Below are 19199 nucleotides of genomic sequence, written 5' to 3' on the forward strand. Positions count from 1 at the left end.
ATGGGTACAAAAAAATAGAAAGAATGAATAAAACCTACCATTTGATAGCACAATAGGGTGACTATAGTCAATAATAAATTAATTGTATATTTTAAAATAATGTAAGTGGATTGTTTGTAATTCAAAAGATAAATGCTTGAGGGGATGGATACCCCATTGTCCATGGTGTGCTTATTACACGTTGCATGCCTCTATCAAAACATCTCATGTACCCTATAAATACCTATACCAACTATGTACCCACAAAATTTTTTTATTATTAAAATTAATAATAAAAAATTTTAAAGCAAAAAATTAATAAAACTAAAAAAAATCCTGAAACATTTCAGATATCCCCAAAATAATAGGAACTAATATTACCAACAATTGTATATGTCCTTTGTTTTATCTTGTTCTTTCTCAAGTTTTGTGTTGGATATTTTGTATATTAGTTTTCAGTCTTTTAAATTTTCTCATAAAAGCATTTAAGCCTATAAATTTCCCTCTAAAAATCACTTCAGCTTCTTCCCATAAGTCTTGAAATTTAGTATTTTTCTTATTGTTTAGTTCTAAGCATTTTCTAAGTTCTATGTTTCATTGTGATTTCTTTTTTGATCCATGTGTTATTTGGAAGTACACCTTAACATTTTGAAATGTATGGATTTTTTATTCTATGGTCATTCTTTTCTAATTTAATTGCATTGTGACTAGTAGATGTAGATTATGTGTAATTGGTACTTTAAAGTTTGCTGAGGTTTTTATTTACTTATTTATTGCCTGGTATGTGGTTAGTATCTATAGTTGATGCTTACTGTCAATGTATTTGTCAACTATTTGTCAGTATTTTGAAGTTATGTTTCTAGAAGCATACAAGTTTAAAATTAATATATCTTCTTGGTAATTGTTGCTTTTATTGTTATGTATTAACTCTCTTTATTGCTAACTCCTTAATTAAGCAAGTATTTTACGAGTATGGGCTATATGCCAGGCATTGTTCTAGGTAGTTGGGATATAACAGGACACTAATAATACTTATTACCTTAATGTTTATTTAATGTTAATACCAGGCTTTTCTGGTTATTTTTCCTTGGTATATCTTTTTAATTTCCTAACCTTTTAAGAAAAATTTTTAATTTGATATAATTTCAGAAAATGTTGTAATAATAGTATAAAGAATTCCCAGTACAAAATGCATCCAGATTCTCTAAATGATAACATTTTGCTACATCTGCTTTATCTTCCCTCTTGCTTACTTTCTCCCTTCTTCCTTATCTGTATATCAGTTAATATATACTTTTTTTCAACCATTTAAGAGTAAGTTGTTGGCATAATGCCTCTTTATTGCCACATACTTCTGTTATGTATTTCCTAAAAACAAGAAATTGTCTTCTAACAATAGTACCACTATCAAACTCAGGAAATTAACATTGATATGATGCCATTTATCTAATCTATAGATCTCATTTGGATTTTGCCATTTGTCCCAATAATGTCCTTTATAGCAAAAGATAATACAAGACATGCATTGCATTCAGTTGTTATATCTCCTTAGTCTTCTTTAATCTGGAAGAGTCTTTTTATGTATTTCATGACATTGACATTTGTGAAGCGTATGGCAGGAATATCAGAGAAAAGATGCTGAGTCTTTTTTTCAGTGTATATCAAGTATGTATTCTTTAACTTCCAACCTTTTTCTTATAAAGAATGCATAGCCTCCTTTTTAAACATATAATCTGAGAATCTGTCATAACCAGAGACTTTAGTCTATTATACTAATTATGATTACTGATATATTTAGATTTTTTACTTTGATGTTATTTCATGCTTCTTACTTGTTATGTTTTCCCTATGTTTTTATTTTCTTCTGTCTTATTTTGGGTTGATGGTGTTTTCTCTGTTCTTTCTTACTCACTTTAATGGTTACTCTTAGCATTTTAAAATATACACTTCACTTAAATCACAGAGTTAATACACATCTCTACCCTCTTATCAGATAAGGACCTTAGAATCATTTAATACAGTAACCTTTCCATTTTACATGTTTTTGTTGCCTAGTATTTTCTTTTTATTCTTTTGCCCCCCAAATTAGACATTTTAATTGCTATTGTTTCCAGTCAGTGCTTATTTGGATTCACTCACATGCTTGTTTGGGTTCATCACTCCTTTCTGCATCTCTGTCTATCCTTCTTCCCAAAATATATCATTTAGAAAAAGTTTCTTTAAGATAACTCTGAAGTCTCTCGGTTTTTGTTTATTAAAAAATGAGTTTATTTTGCTTTTATTCATGATTGATGATTTGACTTGATTGACAGTTATTTTTTCCCAGATGTTTGAATATCATATTCCATTGTCTTTGAGCTTCTGTTATTGTCATTAAAATGTCTACTATCATTTGTGTGTGTGTGTAGGGTATCTTCTTTTCCTTCCTCTGGTTGCCTTTAAGTTTGTAAGATTTCTTTTTGAAGTCCTTCAGATTTACTATGATATGTTTAGGTGTGAAACTATCTTATTTTATTAATTTGAAACACACATTTCCCATATTCCAACAACTCTGAAATCTAGATATGTCTTACAATCTATAGCATGCTTAAATCAGTGTTATACAGGCTACAGCAATTTCATTGCTTAACTATATGTGGACTTGGTTATAGCTGTTTATACTATTGTCATTTCAGTTGTTGGTACTATATGTTTTGAGTTTTGTCACTGTTCAAAATGCATTTTAAAATATTACACCATGATTTGGCATTGAAATGAAACATTCTATTCAAAAAGCTATGGAAATAGAGCAGCAAAGACATTAAGTTTAATATTAATGAGAAAAATTATTTTTCATTGGAAGAATGGCCCCAATTCTACCTTCTCTTGCTAATTAACAATCAAACACTTTAAAAGGAAGATAGCCATGTATTGTTGAAGCTGTATTACATTTGTTACTGAGATAGATTCAGAGAGATTGCCTATCATGTGTCAAGCAGTGCAACTGAAGGCAGAATAAATTGAGGAAACCCCTTGGAATAGATGAAAGAAATTTCAAAATAACAAGAAGCTGTGTGAACAATTCATGTTGGTGCTTTCCTTATCTTACAAAATCAAAACATATAGAATGGGTATCAGTATTTGGAAGAAAATCCCATAGACAATAATGGAAGACACTTTTAGGATATACTGCATCATCAATGTTTTTAATGGCATAGAAGACAATATTGTGTGAAAAGCATGCACATTATTAGTTGAAAAGTGATTGAGAAGTTTAAATCCAAATATGAAGACTTTTCCTCTGTACTTTGTTGAGGGATAATTTAGGTACAATAAAATACACAATCAGCTGTACAGTTCAATAACTTCTATTTAATCTGAGTAATTGCATATGACTGTCACTCAGATCAAAATATAAAATATTTCTATCACCTCAAAAAGTTCCCTTGTGCCTCTTTCTAGTCAGTACCCTCCCCTGCCCCACAGATATTCTGACTTCTATCCCTGTGGATTAATTTTGCCTGTTTTTGAAAAGCACATATATAAAGATTATGTACTCTCTTGTATATTCAACATAATGTCTTGATATTCATCCATTTTGTTGTGCATAACACTAGTTTAAAAAATTACTGAGCTGTATTCCATTGTAGAAATATCATACAATTTGCTTATTCATTTTTCTGTTCACAGGCACATTGGTTATTTCCAATTTTTGACTCTTACAAATAAAGCTGCTGTGGATATTCTTGCAGTTTTAAAAAGTTATTTATTTATTTAGAGGTAGGTTCTCATTATGTTGCCCAGGCTCGTTTTGAACTCCTGGGCTCAACTGATCCTCCTGCCTCAGTCTCCCAAAGTGCTGGAATTACAGGCATGAGTCACCAAACATGGCCATAGTTTTAAATTTACATATATATTTTGGTGGACAAATACTCTCATTTCTCTTAGGTAAATATGTAAGAGTGTTATTACTGAGCCATAGGGTAGGTGGGTGTCTAAATTTATTCGAAATTACCAGTTTTATGAAGTGATTATACCATTTTATACTCCCAGTAGCCAACAGAGAGTTCTCATTGCTCAATATCCTTGCCAAAGTGTGTCAGTCTTTATAATTTTAACAATTCTGTGATTCTCATTGTTCTTTTAATTTGCATTTTCTTTATTACTAATGATGCTGTACATCTTTTCAAGCATCTTTTCATCTTTTATGAAGTATCAGTTCAAATCTGTTACCTGTTTGAAAAAATTAGGTTATCTTTTTATCATTCTAGATTCAGGTCCTTTGTTTGAGATATATACATATATAGAGAGAGAGTGTATTTTCTCCATGGCTTGCCTTTTTACTCTCTTAACAGTGTTTTTGATGTGTAGAAACTTCTAATTTTAGTGAAGCTCAGTTTATCAATTTGTTGTTTTTAGTTGTTTTTATCTTTTGTGTCCAGTCTGAGAAATCTTTGCCTATCCCAATATTATGACTATGTTCACCTACATTTTCCTCCAGAAGGTTTATAGTTTTACCTTTCTATTTAGGTATGTGATTCATTTTTATTTTCATTTGTTTGTTTATTTATTTGAGACAGAATTTCACTCTGTTGCCCAAGTTGGAGTGCAGTGGCTTGAACATAGCACACTGCAGCCTTGACCTCCTGGGCTGAAGCAGTCCTCCCACCTCAGCCTTCCGTGTAGCTGGGACTACAGGCACAGGCCACCACACCTGGCTAATTTTTAAATTTTTTGTAGAGACGGGGTCTTGTCATGTTGCCTAGGCTGGTCTCGAACACCTGGGCTCAAGTGATCCTCCCATCTTGGCCTCTTACAGTGTCAGAATTTATAGGCATGAGCCACCATGCCCAGCTGCAATCCATTTTTAATTAAGTTTGTGTATGCTGTGAGGTAGGGGATTATAGTTCATTTTTCCCACATAGGAATATCTATTTTCTTCATTACCTTTTATTTGAAAAAACTTGCTTTCCCCACTGAATTAAATTGTTGTTGTCTTTGTTGAAATCTAGTACTAATCAAATGGATCTTTTTTCTGGACCCTCTATTCTGTTCCATCTGTTTGTCTACTTACTATATATCAGATCCAGTCACATCTTTAGGCTCCACTTTTAGTTCTAGTTCCTTTGCCCTTTCTACCACATCTGTATAGTAAGTGGAGATATTTTAGAAGTTCAACTTTATTTTGTGGTAACTTACTTTTTATGTATGCATAAAAATGATATTCAGTAAAAAAAAAATCTGGTTAAGTAAATCTAGAAGAGCTTTTTCAGTAATAAATACAAATTTAAGTGATATATTATTCTACTGTAAGTTAATTATAAGTTTATTTTCCCCAAATGCTGAATAAAATAGTTGTAAGATAATGTTAGATTTAATAAAATGTGGTAATTTTATTAGCATACCTAATATTTGTGTTTCCTGAATCTGCAGATTTGTAACATTTATTTATGTATGTATTTATTTATTTATTTATTCTTTTTGAAACAGAGTTTCACTCTTGTTGCCTGTGCTGGAGTACAAGGGTGTGATCTTGGCTCACTGCAAGCTCCACCTCCCGGGTTCAAGCCATTCTCCTGCCTCAGCCTCCCGAGTAGCTGGGATTACAGATGTGTACCACCATGCCCGGCTAATTTTGTATTTTTAGTAGAAACAGGGTTTCACCATGTTGGTCAGGCTGGTCTCAAACTCCTGATCTCAAATGATCCATCTGCCTCAGCCTCCCAAAGTGTTGGGATTACAGGCATGAGCCCCCCGCACCTGGCACGTATCTTTCATTTATTATGGGAACATTCTGAGTCTTTATATTTTCAAATATTGCACTTCCACTTTCTCTCGTTCTACTTCTTAAACACCTACTAGATATAGTATGGACTTTTTCATTCTATTCTTTGTTTCCTAATCTCTCTTATAATTTTCATCATTCTTATTTCTCTCTGTTTCGTTTCTTCATTCTTATCACTTATCTGGTTCTACCTTTGAATTCACTGACTTTATCCTCAAGTTGTCTAATTTGATTTTTAGTCCATCCATTGAGTTTTTAAAAATGATCATAGTTTTTTCTTTGTAGAAGTTCTACATGAATTTTTTTCGTAAACGCCCAGATTTCTTTATTTCTAATGTAGGCATACCTTAGAGATACTGTGGGTTCAGTTCCAGACCACCACAATAAAGCAAATGTAGGAATAAAGTGAGTTGTATGAAGTTTTCAGTTTCCCAGTGCATATAAAAGTTATGTTTACTCTATACTGTAGTCTACTAAATGTGCTATAGCATTATGTCTTTAAAAACAATGTACATACCTTAATTCAAAAATACTTTAGTACTAAAAAGTACTAATGATTGTCTGATCTTTCAGCAAATTTTAATCTTTTTGCTGGTGGAGGGAGGGTCTTGCCGTGATGTTAATGGCTGCTGACAGATCAAGGTGGTGGTTGCTGAAGGTTGGGATGGCTGTGGCGTAAAAATCAGACAACAATGAAGTTTGCCTCATTGACCCTTCTTTTCATGAAAGATTTCTCTGTAGCATGAGATACTGTCTGATAGCATTTTACTCACAGTAAGACTTCTTTTGGAATTGAAATCCATCCTCTCAAACTCTGCTGGTGCTTTATCAACTAAGTTAATGTGATATTCTAAATTGTTTGTTGCCATTTCAGCAATGTTCATAGCATCTTTTCACTAGGAGCAGTTTCCATCTTAAGAAACTATTTTCTTTCCTCACCCATAAGAAGTGACTCTTCATCTATTCAAGTTTGGTCATGAGATTGCAGCGATTCAGTCACATCTTTAGGCTCCACTTTTAGTTCTAGTTCTTTTGCCCATTCTACCACATCTGCAGTTCCTTCCTCCACTTAAGTCTTGAATACCTCAAAGTCATCCATGAGGGTTGGGATCAACTTCTTCCAAACTCCTGTTAATGTTGATATTTTAACCTCCTCCCATGAATCATGAATGTTCTTAATGGCATCTAGAATGGTCAATTCTTTCTAGAAAGTTTTCAATCTACTTTGCCCAGATCCAGTAGATGAATCACTATTTAATGCAGCTAAAGCGTTATGAAATGTATATCTTAAATAATAATCCTTGAAAGTTGATATTACTCCTTGCTCCATGGACTGCAGAATGGATGTTGTGTTAGCAGGCATGAAAACAACATTAATCTCCTTGTACATCTCCATCAGGGCTCTTGGGTGACCAGGTGCTTTGTTAATGAGCAGTAATATTTTGAAAGGAAAATTTTTTCCTGAGCAGATCTCAGTGGTGGGCTTAAAATATTCAGTAAACCATGCTGCAGACAGAAATACTGTCATCGACATACAACTTTGTTGTTCTGTTTATAGAGCACAGGCACAGTAGATTTAGCACATTTCTTAAGGGCCATAGGATTTTTGCAATGGCAGAGGATCATTGGCTTCATCTTAATGTCAACAACTTTGTTAGCTCCTAACGAGAGAGTCAGCATGTCTTTTGAAGCTTTGAAGTTAGTTACTGACTTCACCTCTCCATCTATGAAAGTCCTAGATGGCATCTTCTTCCAATAGAAGGCTGTTTCATCTATATTGAAAATCTGTTGTTTAGGGTAGCCACCTTCATCAGTTATCTTAGCTGGATCTTCTAGGTAACTTGCTGCAGCTTTGACATCAGCACTTGCTGTTACTTCACCTTGCCCTTTTATGTTATTGAGATGACTTCTGTCCTTAAACCTCATGAACCAACCTCTGCTAGCTTCCAGCTTTTCTTCTGCAGCTTCCTCATCTCTCTCAGCCTTTTTAGAATTGCTGAGAGTTAAGGCCTTGTTCTGGATTAGGCTTTGCCTGAAGAGAATATTGTTGCTGGTTTGATCCTTCCAGACCATTCAAACTTTCTTCCTGTTGTTTTTATTTATTAATTGTGTGTTCCACTAGAGTAGCACTTTTGATTTTCTCCAAGAACTTTTCCTTTGCATTCACAACTTGGCTAACTGGCAAAAGAGGTCTGGTTTTCAGCCTATCTCAGCTTTCGACATGCCTTTCTCACTAAGCTTAACCATTTCTAGCTTTTGATTTAAAGTAAGAGACTTGTGACTCGTTTTTTCACTTGAACACTTAGAGACCATTGTAGGGGTTATTAATTGGCCTAGTTTTAATATTGTTGTGCCTCAAGGCAAAGGTAGGCCCAAGGAGAGGGGGAGACATGGGGGAAGTGCCAGTGAGTGGAGCAGTCAGAGGACACATTTGTTGATTAAGTTTGCCACCTTCTATGGGCACAGTTTGTGGTGCCCCAAAACAATTACAATAGTAATATCATAGATCACTGATCATGGATAATCATAACAAATATAATAATAATAAAACTTGAAATATTGTGAGAACTACCAAAATGTGACATGTGAAGTGAGCACATGCTGTTGGAAAAATGGCACTGATAGACTTGGTTGATACAGGATTGCCACAAACCTTCAATGTGTAAAATTTTAAAAAAGCACAATATCTGCAAAGCATGATTAAATGAGGCATATATGTACCTCATTTTTTCTTGTTTTTCATTTCTTTCATTGCTCTTATAAATTTAAAAATAAATATTCCATAGTCTTTATCAAGTTACTATATTTTCTTAATTTTTTGGCATTTCCACATCTGTTGCCTGAAAGTTCTACTGACTGTTACTCACGGCAATTTTTTCTTTATAGTTTAGTAGTTTGGAATAGTCAGGATGTTGCAAAGCCTGAATTGAATTCGTGTCTTTCCAGACAGTTTTGCCAGGAGTGTTAGGGTCATGAATGCCAGGTACCGTTTTTTATGAGGGGTCTTTTTAGATGATGTTTGTGATGTAAATTTGAACTGTAAATTCCAGTGAGGGAAAGCCTGTGGCTATAAAATTGAGGCTTTTTGTTGATTTCCTCAAAGCTGTTAAATCTAACTCTCCTAGATTATAAAGACTGGACATTTCCCTAATTAGTCAGCATATCAGTACCTTCTTACTGGTCTGGTTTTAAGTTCCCTTTCAGTTTTTGCTCTGGGGTAATAAAACAGTGTATAGAAGAAAATCAGACTGGAAGAGTAAGATGTAGCTGAATTGACTGATATCTATTGCTGTGTAATGGGTAGTAAACAAGCACAAAAACTGGATAAGCACATTAATGCCTTTGGATAACAGAGCCAAGTAATGGACTTTTTTCATTGGCATTTATATATATGATTAGAGTTTTCATATGATGGCTTGCAGCTATTAGTCCTCATATAATATGTGTCTGTGTCACAAAGTGATGGGTGAAGCAAGTAGTTATTCTGGAATTAATTTAATAAGTCTTCTTATAAAAAGGAATACTTTGTTGTTTTTTGTTTCCAAGCTTGTTTGATGCTTTGTGAATGGATCTGTTTACAGCTCTCAAAGTTAGAACAATTACCCCTGTATATTTTTACTTTAACTTGTTTCATATGAAAGCCTACATAGTAAAAATGAGGGTAGCTGTGATTTTATTATAGTCATCTTTGCCCTACATGGTGCATGTCAAAATCCTTATCTGTTCACCTTTCTTCTTCCTTATTCCTCTAGAGGAAGCTGCTCTAAAAATAGCTCCAGTGATAGATGTTCCCCCACGTGGTCAGATTGCTGAATCATTTAATTCTTTTTTTTTTTTTTTTTTGAGATGGAGTCTTGCTCTGTTGCCCAGGCTGGAGTACAGAGGTGCGATCTCAGCTAACTGCAACCTCCGCCTCCCGGGTTCAAACAATTCTCCTGTCTCAGCCTCCTGAGTAGCTGGGACTACAGGCACACGCCACCGTGCCTGGCTAATTTTTGTATTTTTAGTAGAGATGGGGTTTCACCATATTGGTCAGGTTGGTCTCGAAATCCTTACCTCAGGTGATCCACCTGCCCCAGCCTCCCAAAGTGCTGGGATTACAGATGCGAGCCACCGCACCTGGCCATTTAGTTCTTTTATGCAGTTTAGGGATATGGACAACAGTGCCTGAGCAGAGTAGGACAAGCATTTTTCTCAGAAAACAAGTCGGTATTCTTTTGAAAAATAAAGAATTATAATCCTCTCAGATAATCTTGTGGTAAATAATTTTGTCTATTTTTCAAAGGATTATATTTTCCAAATACATGAAATAGTTTTTAATTTTACTTCAAACAGGTTTTGAATATTATTTTCAGTATTATGTTCTATTAAAAGTAATACATTTAAGATAATGAAGAAATTAATAACAGATGAGCTATAAATATTTCCCTACATGTAAACATTTTATTTCATTTTTTTCCCTCTCATCTTAGGTATGTTAACATTCTGGCTGCTTTGTTATAGTTTCTCTGATGCTGAAATAGTTACCTCCAGAAAAGAAATGTTAGGGGTATTTAATGCTTGACAGTAAAATAAATACTTTTTCTTAAAGAGTTGAGAATTTAGCTTTCTTACATTATCCCTAACCCCCATTTCCACTTTCCCTGTCATTCCAAAATAATTTTTAGGTAAGCAGATTGAGTGCTGGCTCCTGCAGAGTACCACCAGAATGATTAGTTGATAAAGCAAAGGAGAATTTATTACTGGCAAGTAAAAGCACACTGCCTTGACATAGCCTTGGCTGTATCTTCAAAGGCAAAGACAGGAGATTTAGTTTGAAATTTCTTGGGGTTTTGGTTTAGGGTAGGTCTTTCAGTGCAGGAGCTTAATGAAAATGGATAGATTTATGATAGAATAGATTAGGATGGTTGACAAAGCAAGGTGAGGTTTTCAAAGTGAGTCTTGGACCATGATGTTAAACTTTTGTTTTCCCTGAGATTAATAACTGTCTCAATTTAGGGCTTAACTATCATTAATTAATGTCCAAAATCTTCAACAGAACCCTAAAATTCCTCTCTGTATGGGCAGAGACTTCAGGTGATCTATGTTTCATTTTTACCCCTTGGAGATACCCTTCTTGAGCCTCCTGTCCTCTGTCTAATGTAGCCTGCTTGCATTTAGCCCTGCTATACAGATTTCATCGTTGGATTTCTCTTTGCCCTTCCCGGATAATGAATTGTACTCCCTCGATCTTATATATATCCCATCTTTTGTTTACTCTCTCATATTGGAGGAGCCATCCCCTAGTAGTTTTTAACGGGTCTTTCTTCTGTAAATAATGCATACATAGATAATTGATATGGTAAATATGGTGTTTTCTTTTTGTCTATTATAATGCTAGAGTTTCATTACAAAAGTGTATCACAGAATTGCTAAAAATTTGGAGAAAATGAACGTTTTCTTACAGAAATGAAATGTGGAACAACAAAAAATGATTGTGGGTAATTATTTGCTTTTTAAAGTTCTGGAAAGCTATCTATGTAAGTGATTATGAGGATATACAGAATTGAATTCTGTATTTTAATGTTTCAACTTGTGAATATTTTTATATTTTTGATAACTCTACTAGGCAATGACATTTAATGATTTTGAAAATTTGATAAAGACTTGTGGTAAAATTTTCTCTCATAAACAAAGATTAAATAATTATATTGTAATTTTATCAAACTTAAAAAACTTTTTTCACAAATTATATCCTGATGGAATTTGAGTTTTATATTTTAATTGACAAAAGTTATGTCTTAGAAGGTGTTTATAATCTCTGAAGATGGCATGCTGGAGCTCAAAGGGACAAATGTATTTTTTAAATGAGATGCTTGATTCAAAGGATTTAAAATGTATTTTTAAAAGCTGCTGCCTCTCCGTTTCTCCAGGTTGAGTGCCAGTAACAATGATTTGTGCCTAGAAATATATCAGGTAGATTCCAGGAAGAATTTGGGAGAAGAGATTTACCTAGGATTACAGAGGGTTTTCAGTCTGGCTGTGACTTCATGTTTCTAGAGACCAGATAGACAGTAGGCTGCCATTTCCTTTGGAAACTAGGGCCCTGGAGTGAAATGAGCCCTATACCACTAGTCTATCACTCCTCCTCCATTTGTGGGAATATCAGAGAGAATTAGCTGAAAGAGATGATTTTAAAAGTTTGCCAACATTTGAACTATATCACCTACTGAGGGAAATTTGGCTGCCCTTCTGTTTCCATAGACTTACTCCTTGGCCATGAAAAGCTCTAAAAATCATTATCTCACATCTGCAGAATAGGCTTTGTGGGAGTGGGCCTCAGAATGATAATGTCAAACGAATGGTATACATAGCCAGTGTTTTGATCATGGACTATTGTATTGATTTTACACTGTTTAGGGTCTAAAGGGTTGAGAGAAGTTTGGAGAATAGTACATAGGGAAGGCAGAAAAACAAGGCAGCTTCATTTTTCCTTTGCTCTCTGAAAAACCATTAAAAAGTGGTTCTGTCATAATTCTATCACTTTTATATTTTCTTTTAATAACAAAAAAATACAGCATTTTGGGAAAAGCTAGGTTTGTCAATTATTTTAATGCACTTGCCTAAACTCTTACTCAGGTCTTAGAAATGGTAGTTTTCAAATGGAGGGAAGAACAGGAGGGGGAGAAAGAAAGACGATGATTTATGGAAACAGTGAAACAAGTTTTGATTTAGGTTTAAATATTGGTCACAATAACATGTCAAATATACTTATTTTTGTATTATTCAAATTAATATAACTGAGAATTACTGCAAATGATGCTGCCTTTGAAAAACATTTTATATGAGACATGGCAGTATGTAATACTTTGAGGAGCACAGCACTGGAAGTCAGGGTAACTGGAATCTTTCCCTGTCTCAGCCTCTAGGGACTGACTGTATGTACTCCTGGGCCACCTTCCCACCACACCCTTATTCTCCCCCTGCAATAACCTCAATTGGTCACTTTTCTAGGCGAATAATAAGGTTGTAGACTTGGTAATTATGAAGCTTCTGTAAGATTCTGTTACTCCATTATATATAAATCTTTTCAGAAGGTTTATGTCTTTTCATGATTAGGTAGCTTTTACTTATTTTTTATTTGTGTGTTTTTTTTTAAAATAATTTGGTCCTAAACAATTCAATATTTGTTAAGGTTAACTGTATTTAAACAGCAGTGGTGTGTTTTTGGAGTGGTGTACATAAATATAACAGGGTAGATTTCCTATTGTAAGAACCTCTGATATGAGCTTGGATGAGAAATTGCCCTTACAGTGCCCTTCAGTGACACTTACCATTATTTGCTTTTAGTTTTATGGGAGAATCATTAATGTATTGGTTCATTTGTAACTGATGGTTTATTTCCAAGGTTTTCAGAATAGTGAGTTAAATAGCTTTAAAATTCTCACTATTGTTTAGAAGGCTAACTGTATAAATTTAAATGTTAAGGCTTTTGAATGGCTTCTTTTTAACAGTGATTTTTTAACAAATGTTTGATCATACTGTATTTGTGCTACAGTTGAAATGCTGAAGTAGCATTTTGGCATCTTTCCCAAAAGCATGCTTAAAGAGGCTAGCAGCAGCATCTCTCCCTGTCTCCTCAGTGCTTTTTACCTTGCGAGTGGTGCAGCTTGTTCTGCGGATGTACTGAAACCCTCCCATTTAATCTGCAGTGGAGGAGAATGGAGCTCACTGACCAGTAGAAATCAGTGAGGTAGCAATGTTGCAGTAAATAGAAATGATTATATATTTCAATAGCTTAGCAAGAAGATATTTATAGTATTTTTTTCTTTCGTCTGATTAATTTTTGCTTTCTGTTTTCTTCCAGAGAGATGTGGATAATTTGCCCTGCCTCCAACATCTCTTTCTCAGCTTCAACAATATATCTAGGTAAGTGGAAACTCTCAAGTTGTCATTTATTATAACTTGATTGTATGGATTCTAGCACTTTAGATTAAGATTGGAAATACCTTGGAGAATTTTACTAGCATGGAAGATTTTAAATTAGAAAATGATAAGACAAAGTTCTTTGTGGAAAAGCAAAGCTCTTGTGTGTATTCTTGCCTGTAATGCTAAGATGATGAAATTAATATAGCATGTGCTTTTGATTTAATTATGCTTTAGAGTTGTCCTTTTGTAAAACATGAGTACATGGAAATTTCAACATATATTTTGCTGTCCTTTGTTTGACATTCACAGCACTGGTCAGTTGAATTAGAATTTCTTTCATAAATTGTCAGCTACAAATTGTATAGCTACTAAGCAATTTTAATACAGCAGGCTATATTTGTCACTGAGCCACTTGCTAATTAGGCCAAACTGCCTTCTAGCTTAGTATCTCTACTTAAAATTAATGCTGCTAAGAGACAGTGGATTAGAATATAGAAATGTATACATTTAGTTTTCTAACGATTTGAAGCATATTATCCTTTATATTGAGATGATGTCTCATTTAGAATTGGAGCTGAGACGTACAGTAAGACTTTTCAATGCAAAAGGGCCCCTACTTTTTCTCTAATTCTTTCCTTCTCCTCCTTCCCAGGAGCCACTTAGTTTGAACTGGGCTTTTTAATGCCCCCCCCCCCCCCACCCCCGTTCTTTAGTTTCACTTTAAGGCTGTTCTTTGAATCTGCTTTTATAAGAGGGTAAAAAATATATATAAAAAGATTTAGAGCGTATCTTTTTCTGAACTCCAGGTCTATGCTTGTGTATTAAAAACCAGTTTAATTTTTGTGTGTTGTCTGCTGGCATGTTTTTTGCATGTCTGCCATCAGACTTGTTTTAACCCAATCATCCTGTACTATGTCTCTAAAAGATAGAAATTATCTAAAGACAGTGAGCTTTGCAAATAGACATTATTTTAAAGAAAATACTGTTACTCTTTCTCTTTTTTCTCTTCTGTGGGAAAAAAATATTAAAGTTTTTTGATAGACTTTTCATATTCTTCTTAGTGTATTTTGAATGCGACATTCCAGGTGCCATTCTATCTTGTTGGGGAGGTAGAATTTCTTTTCAATGGCAATGGAAGGGTCACTCATTTTTTTTTAAGGGAATTTCTTCCTAAAAATCATGAACAACTCTTTGGAGAAGAGATAGTCTCTCATTTTTACAATATGTGAAATATTCTTTGTTTAAGATACTACAAACTTATAGATTCCCCCCACCTGTGGTGGAACTCATTACTTCTTTTGCTTCTTGTTTATGGGGAGTAATTTAAAGAGAGATGTAAATTTGGTTATATAGGGGTTATGATGTTCCCAGGTCCCCAGGATATCTGAATTTCTGAACTCCTAAACACCTAGCTCTGTAGGAAGTTGGTGTTGGTTGCCTGTATCTGGAAAACTTTCTTTCCAACCTGGAAAGGAGTTCCGCTCACCCAGCAAAATAAAGTTAAGATTAATGAGATTAATATTTATAACTTTTTAAAAAAGTGTGATTTCTCAAGAAAATAAAGATAGAAGTCAGCCAACAATTTTGAGGCTTTTATTCTCTCTGTGATTGCTTTCTCTGTGTTTTTATATAGCTTTCACAGTATACCATCCTCTAGTGTTTCCAGCAGATCTGCTTTTGAGGCACAGTGTATTTCCTGCTCTGTTTTTGTTGACGCTTGTGGTCCAGGAGGTGGTATAACGAATATATTAGATCTGAGGAGGGAAAAATCAGAGAGAGCAACTTTGAAAACATTTCTGTGAACTTTACTCAAGATACAGATATCTCAGATAGCTGGGCTGTCAGATAACCTGTAGTGATAGCTACAGTATATATTCAAGGCACAATTGTTCTTCTATATCCTGGCACAATAGAGTTGCCAGGTTTTACAGTCCCAGCTTTCTGGGACCTATCTATCATGGACCCTAATTCAGTAGTAAACTTAAAAGTAGGGCTCAGGAATTTGTACCTTTATTTTAAAAATGCAGCTGACTTAAAAATACCAATGGTCTGTGTTTTTTAACTTCAGGTCAAAACCCATATAGGGATCCTAAGGTCAATTTAGTGATTTAAAACCAGGTAAATTAAAATGGAATGGAAAATATCAGAATTTGTCACACATTTTAAGAGCATACACTGTTTCATAAAAATTTTCCAGTTTTAATTATATATGGGTATGTCTATGTATGCATATGTATGTATGTTATTTTACTATAGACAATGTGGAAACTGGGTTACAATGTAAATAATGTTTCTTACTGTGGGTTAGATGAAAAAATTTGAAAAATTCTGTGAGATCTTGCTACATGCATTTATAGCTTCCTATATTTCCACTATTATTGCAGTGTTAGAGTTTATTGTACTTTCATTTTATATTGTCCCTTCTGTTAGACTGTAAACTTGACAAAGGCAGAAGAATATGTCTATACTGCTCACTACACCCTCTTCAGCATCTAGCATGTATGTGTTCTTAGTACAGGTGTTACTAGCTATATTTAAAAGATTTATAAGGAGAGGCCGGGCACAGTGGCTCACACCTGTAATCCCATCACTTTGGGAGGCCAAGGTGGGTGGATCACGAGGTCAGGAGATCGAGACCATCCTGGCTAACAGGGTGAAACTCCGTCTCTACTAAAAATACAAAAAGAAAATTATCTGGGTATGGTGGCGGGCGCCTGTAGTCCCAGCTACTTGGGAGGCTGAGGCAGGAGAATGATGTGAACCCAGGAGGCGGAGGTTGCAGGGAGCTGAGATCGCGCCACTGCACTCCAGCCTGGGCAACAAAGCGAGACTCCATCTCAAAAAAAAAAAAAAAAAAAGATTTATAAGAAGAATTTAATTCCTCAAACGGAAATAGTTTTCTGTGTGATCTAAGAACTCTGGTATGTCCTTTTTTATGTTATTACTAGGTCATTTAGTCTGTGTTTAATGCGTGGACCTGTGAGGTTTAAAGCCATAAGCAAATCAAAGTTCTCTTGGCAGTTGTTTTGGGATTCCAGGTTAGTTTACTGATTTGTCAGTAAGGATCTTGCCCATAATTTCTAGAGAAACTAAACCTTTTATTTATGCAGTGGGGTGTATCAGGGGTAGGGTGGTGGGTGTGGTGTGCCCCAGGATATAGACGTTAAGGAGGTTCATTTTCTGTAAGGCATTTAAAAACAACAAAACTGACAAAAATAGTGTTGCTTTTTATTGTCACCTTGTACTGGAATTTCTAACCTATGTCACTGATAAAATTCTCTGCCAGGGTGACCTCTCATACCTCTTTTCTTACTTTAGTAAGACAATGTTGTTTGGACTCAGCTTTTTCTTTATGATGTCACTGAAAATTTTAAACTAGGTTTCTTTCTCTTTTTTTTTTTTGTTTTGAGGAAGGAATGCTGTTTTAAGTTCTCTAATGACCTTTGTTAGTACATACAGTATGGTTAAAGGTCACTGAAGCACACGCTTTGGGGTGTGACTTTTCCTTCTTCACTATTCTCCAAGTCAAGATAATCCTCTAGGCTATTTTCAAAATTTTGCTGAAAATGGTGTATAATTTTACCTTTATCAGGAAATCATTCTCTTTGCATTTTTCTTAAGCTATATTTCAACTTGATAAATCACCCTATATCAATTATATTTCTAGAAAAGAATCTATTTCTATTTAGGAAAACTTAAACTGCCCTGCAGGTGTCTAATTTAGTACTAGTTGATATTTTAAGGAGGAAATTATTTCACTGACCTTCAGAATATATGGATATTTTTTATGAGCTCAAGTTGTTAGACAGTATTCCTGTAGATGAGATATAAGGTTTTACTCCTGTACCTTCCAGGATTGCACGTGTCACTTATGTTATTTTGGCTTGACGGAAATTCATTTCCCTTCGTTCTAGTATGCAGCATACTGTTAGAATGCCTTTACTTTTCCTTTGTTAACAGATAATCAATGATATGCAAATCTTCTTACTGAGTTAAACAGAGGAAATCAACTATTGACAGATATTTTCTGACCATCTGCTAAGTTTTAAATTTGAGAAATGACTACATGCTTGTCAAGGAAATTTCATTATCAGTACCCATTTATCTACTGAACTCCTCTTGAGGGGTTTACCAAGTGGTTGATGTGTGATTCACCTTCAGACAAACATTTAATTGCATTTTTCTAAATGTGGTGGGCATAATGTAATGGGCACAAAAACAAGATTTAAAAATAGGGGCATTTGTTTTCATCCATGCTGCTTTATTCCTTCTTTGTGAGTAAACCCCTCCGAGTATGGTAAGGTGGCATGTAGTGCCTTAGTAGGTCTGACTGTAGGGCCTAGCTACAGCTTTTGAATTCTTTCAGTTAGAAAATAGGTGAAAAGAGACATTCACAACTAATGACAGATATGTTCTACCACTTCAGAAAAATAGACGTTGAGGTAAGATCAATTTGTTTGACCATCCTCAGGGCTGATGTAATTATTGGGTCGAAATTTATTTCATTTGAAACATAGCACTTATACTAAAATAATTTTTCTATAGTTTTTCATTGTATCTTATTTCAATGCTACTTTATTAAAGTGCTGTTTTTCCTTTTAGAGATCAAAAGCAAAAATTATTCTAAAATGTTATAAAATAGAAGTATGTTTAAAATGAACTAACTTTATTTTCCTCATTGTTCTTAGGACATTCAGTTTGTTATAGATGATTGTGTTCTGGTTGTAATGCTTTATACTCTAATATAAAGTCTTATTTTAATTTTTTTACACAAGTTAAGGATTACTCAGTTTAGTTAATTTTTATTTTGTTTTATTGTTTTATTTTTGTATTATAGTCAAAATGACTTCTTATTTCTATTAGTTCAAATGTATTTGCTGATGTCATGCTAGACAGATTATTGACTATATAGGCAGGACATTAACACCACGTACTCTTGTCAAGTGGCAGTATGATTGAAGACATTGGAGATTTTCTTCTGATTTAAGGGAACCAGCATTACTGCCATTTACACTTGTAAGATTATTCTATTAATGTTTCTGTAGAGGTAAATGAGCATTAGAAATCAATTTCTTTATATGCCATACACATCTTTACAGCATTTTGCCCAGTTGTAAATTTTATAAGTTTATTTGCTTTAAACTAGCATTTAAAATGAACAGAATACATTTGCTTTATATCTTCTAATTTACTAAATTGCATGTAGAGTTTACTGCCATCTTGAAATTATATAAATGACAGGAACAGAGGTTAAAGGCTTCATTCGGATGTATTATTAGGGGGCCCCTGAAAACCAGGTGACTCTGTGACTGAAACAGAGTCAGAGTTTGTATAGGCTGTTGAAAAGTTGAGTATGTGACCTTGTGATTTTATCTTAAGCAGCAGTTTTTGGATTTAACCACCCCTCACTGTTGAGGGTTTTCCTGTTTTCATGCCTCTTGCGTGAGGTCCCAATAAACATCAGAATGATAGTTTCTGAGGACGATTTTTCCGCAAGCCTTACAATTTACTGAAGAGTCAGAGTTCGTGGGGCAGGGGTAGTAGACAG

The 19199-nt window shown here is 34.4% G+C and overlaps 1 protein-coding gene across 11 annotated transcripts in view; it reads left to right on the forward strand.

Moving 5' to 3' along the window:
• LRRC49 (leucine rich repeat containing 49) overlaps nt 1-19199 on the forward strand; it is a 169311-nt gene that overhangs the window by 30457 nt on the left and 119655 nt on the right. For 9 of the 11 annotated variants that reach the window (XM_077939643.1, XM_077939649.1, XM_015142590.3 and 6 more), the window contains one exon: nt 13590-13651. In XM_077939643.1, coding sequence (XP_077795769.1) covers nt 13590-13651 — 62 coding nt within the window. Of the gene's footprint in view, nt 1-13353; nt 13476-13589; nt 13694-19199 lie in introns of those variants that run through there. The other 2 variants (XM_028851086.2, XM_077939650.1) reach the window with 2 other exon arrangements.

This window comes from Macaca mulatta, chromosome 7 (genome assembly GCF_049350105.2).
Source record: "Macaca mulatta isolate MMU2019108-1 chromosome 7, T2T-MMU8v2.0, whole genome shotgun sequence".
Taxonomy (NCBI): domain Eukaryota; kingdom Metazoa; phylum Chordata; class Mammalia; order Primates; family Cercopithecidae; genus Macaca; species Macaca mulatta.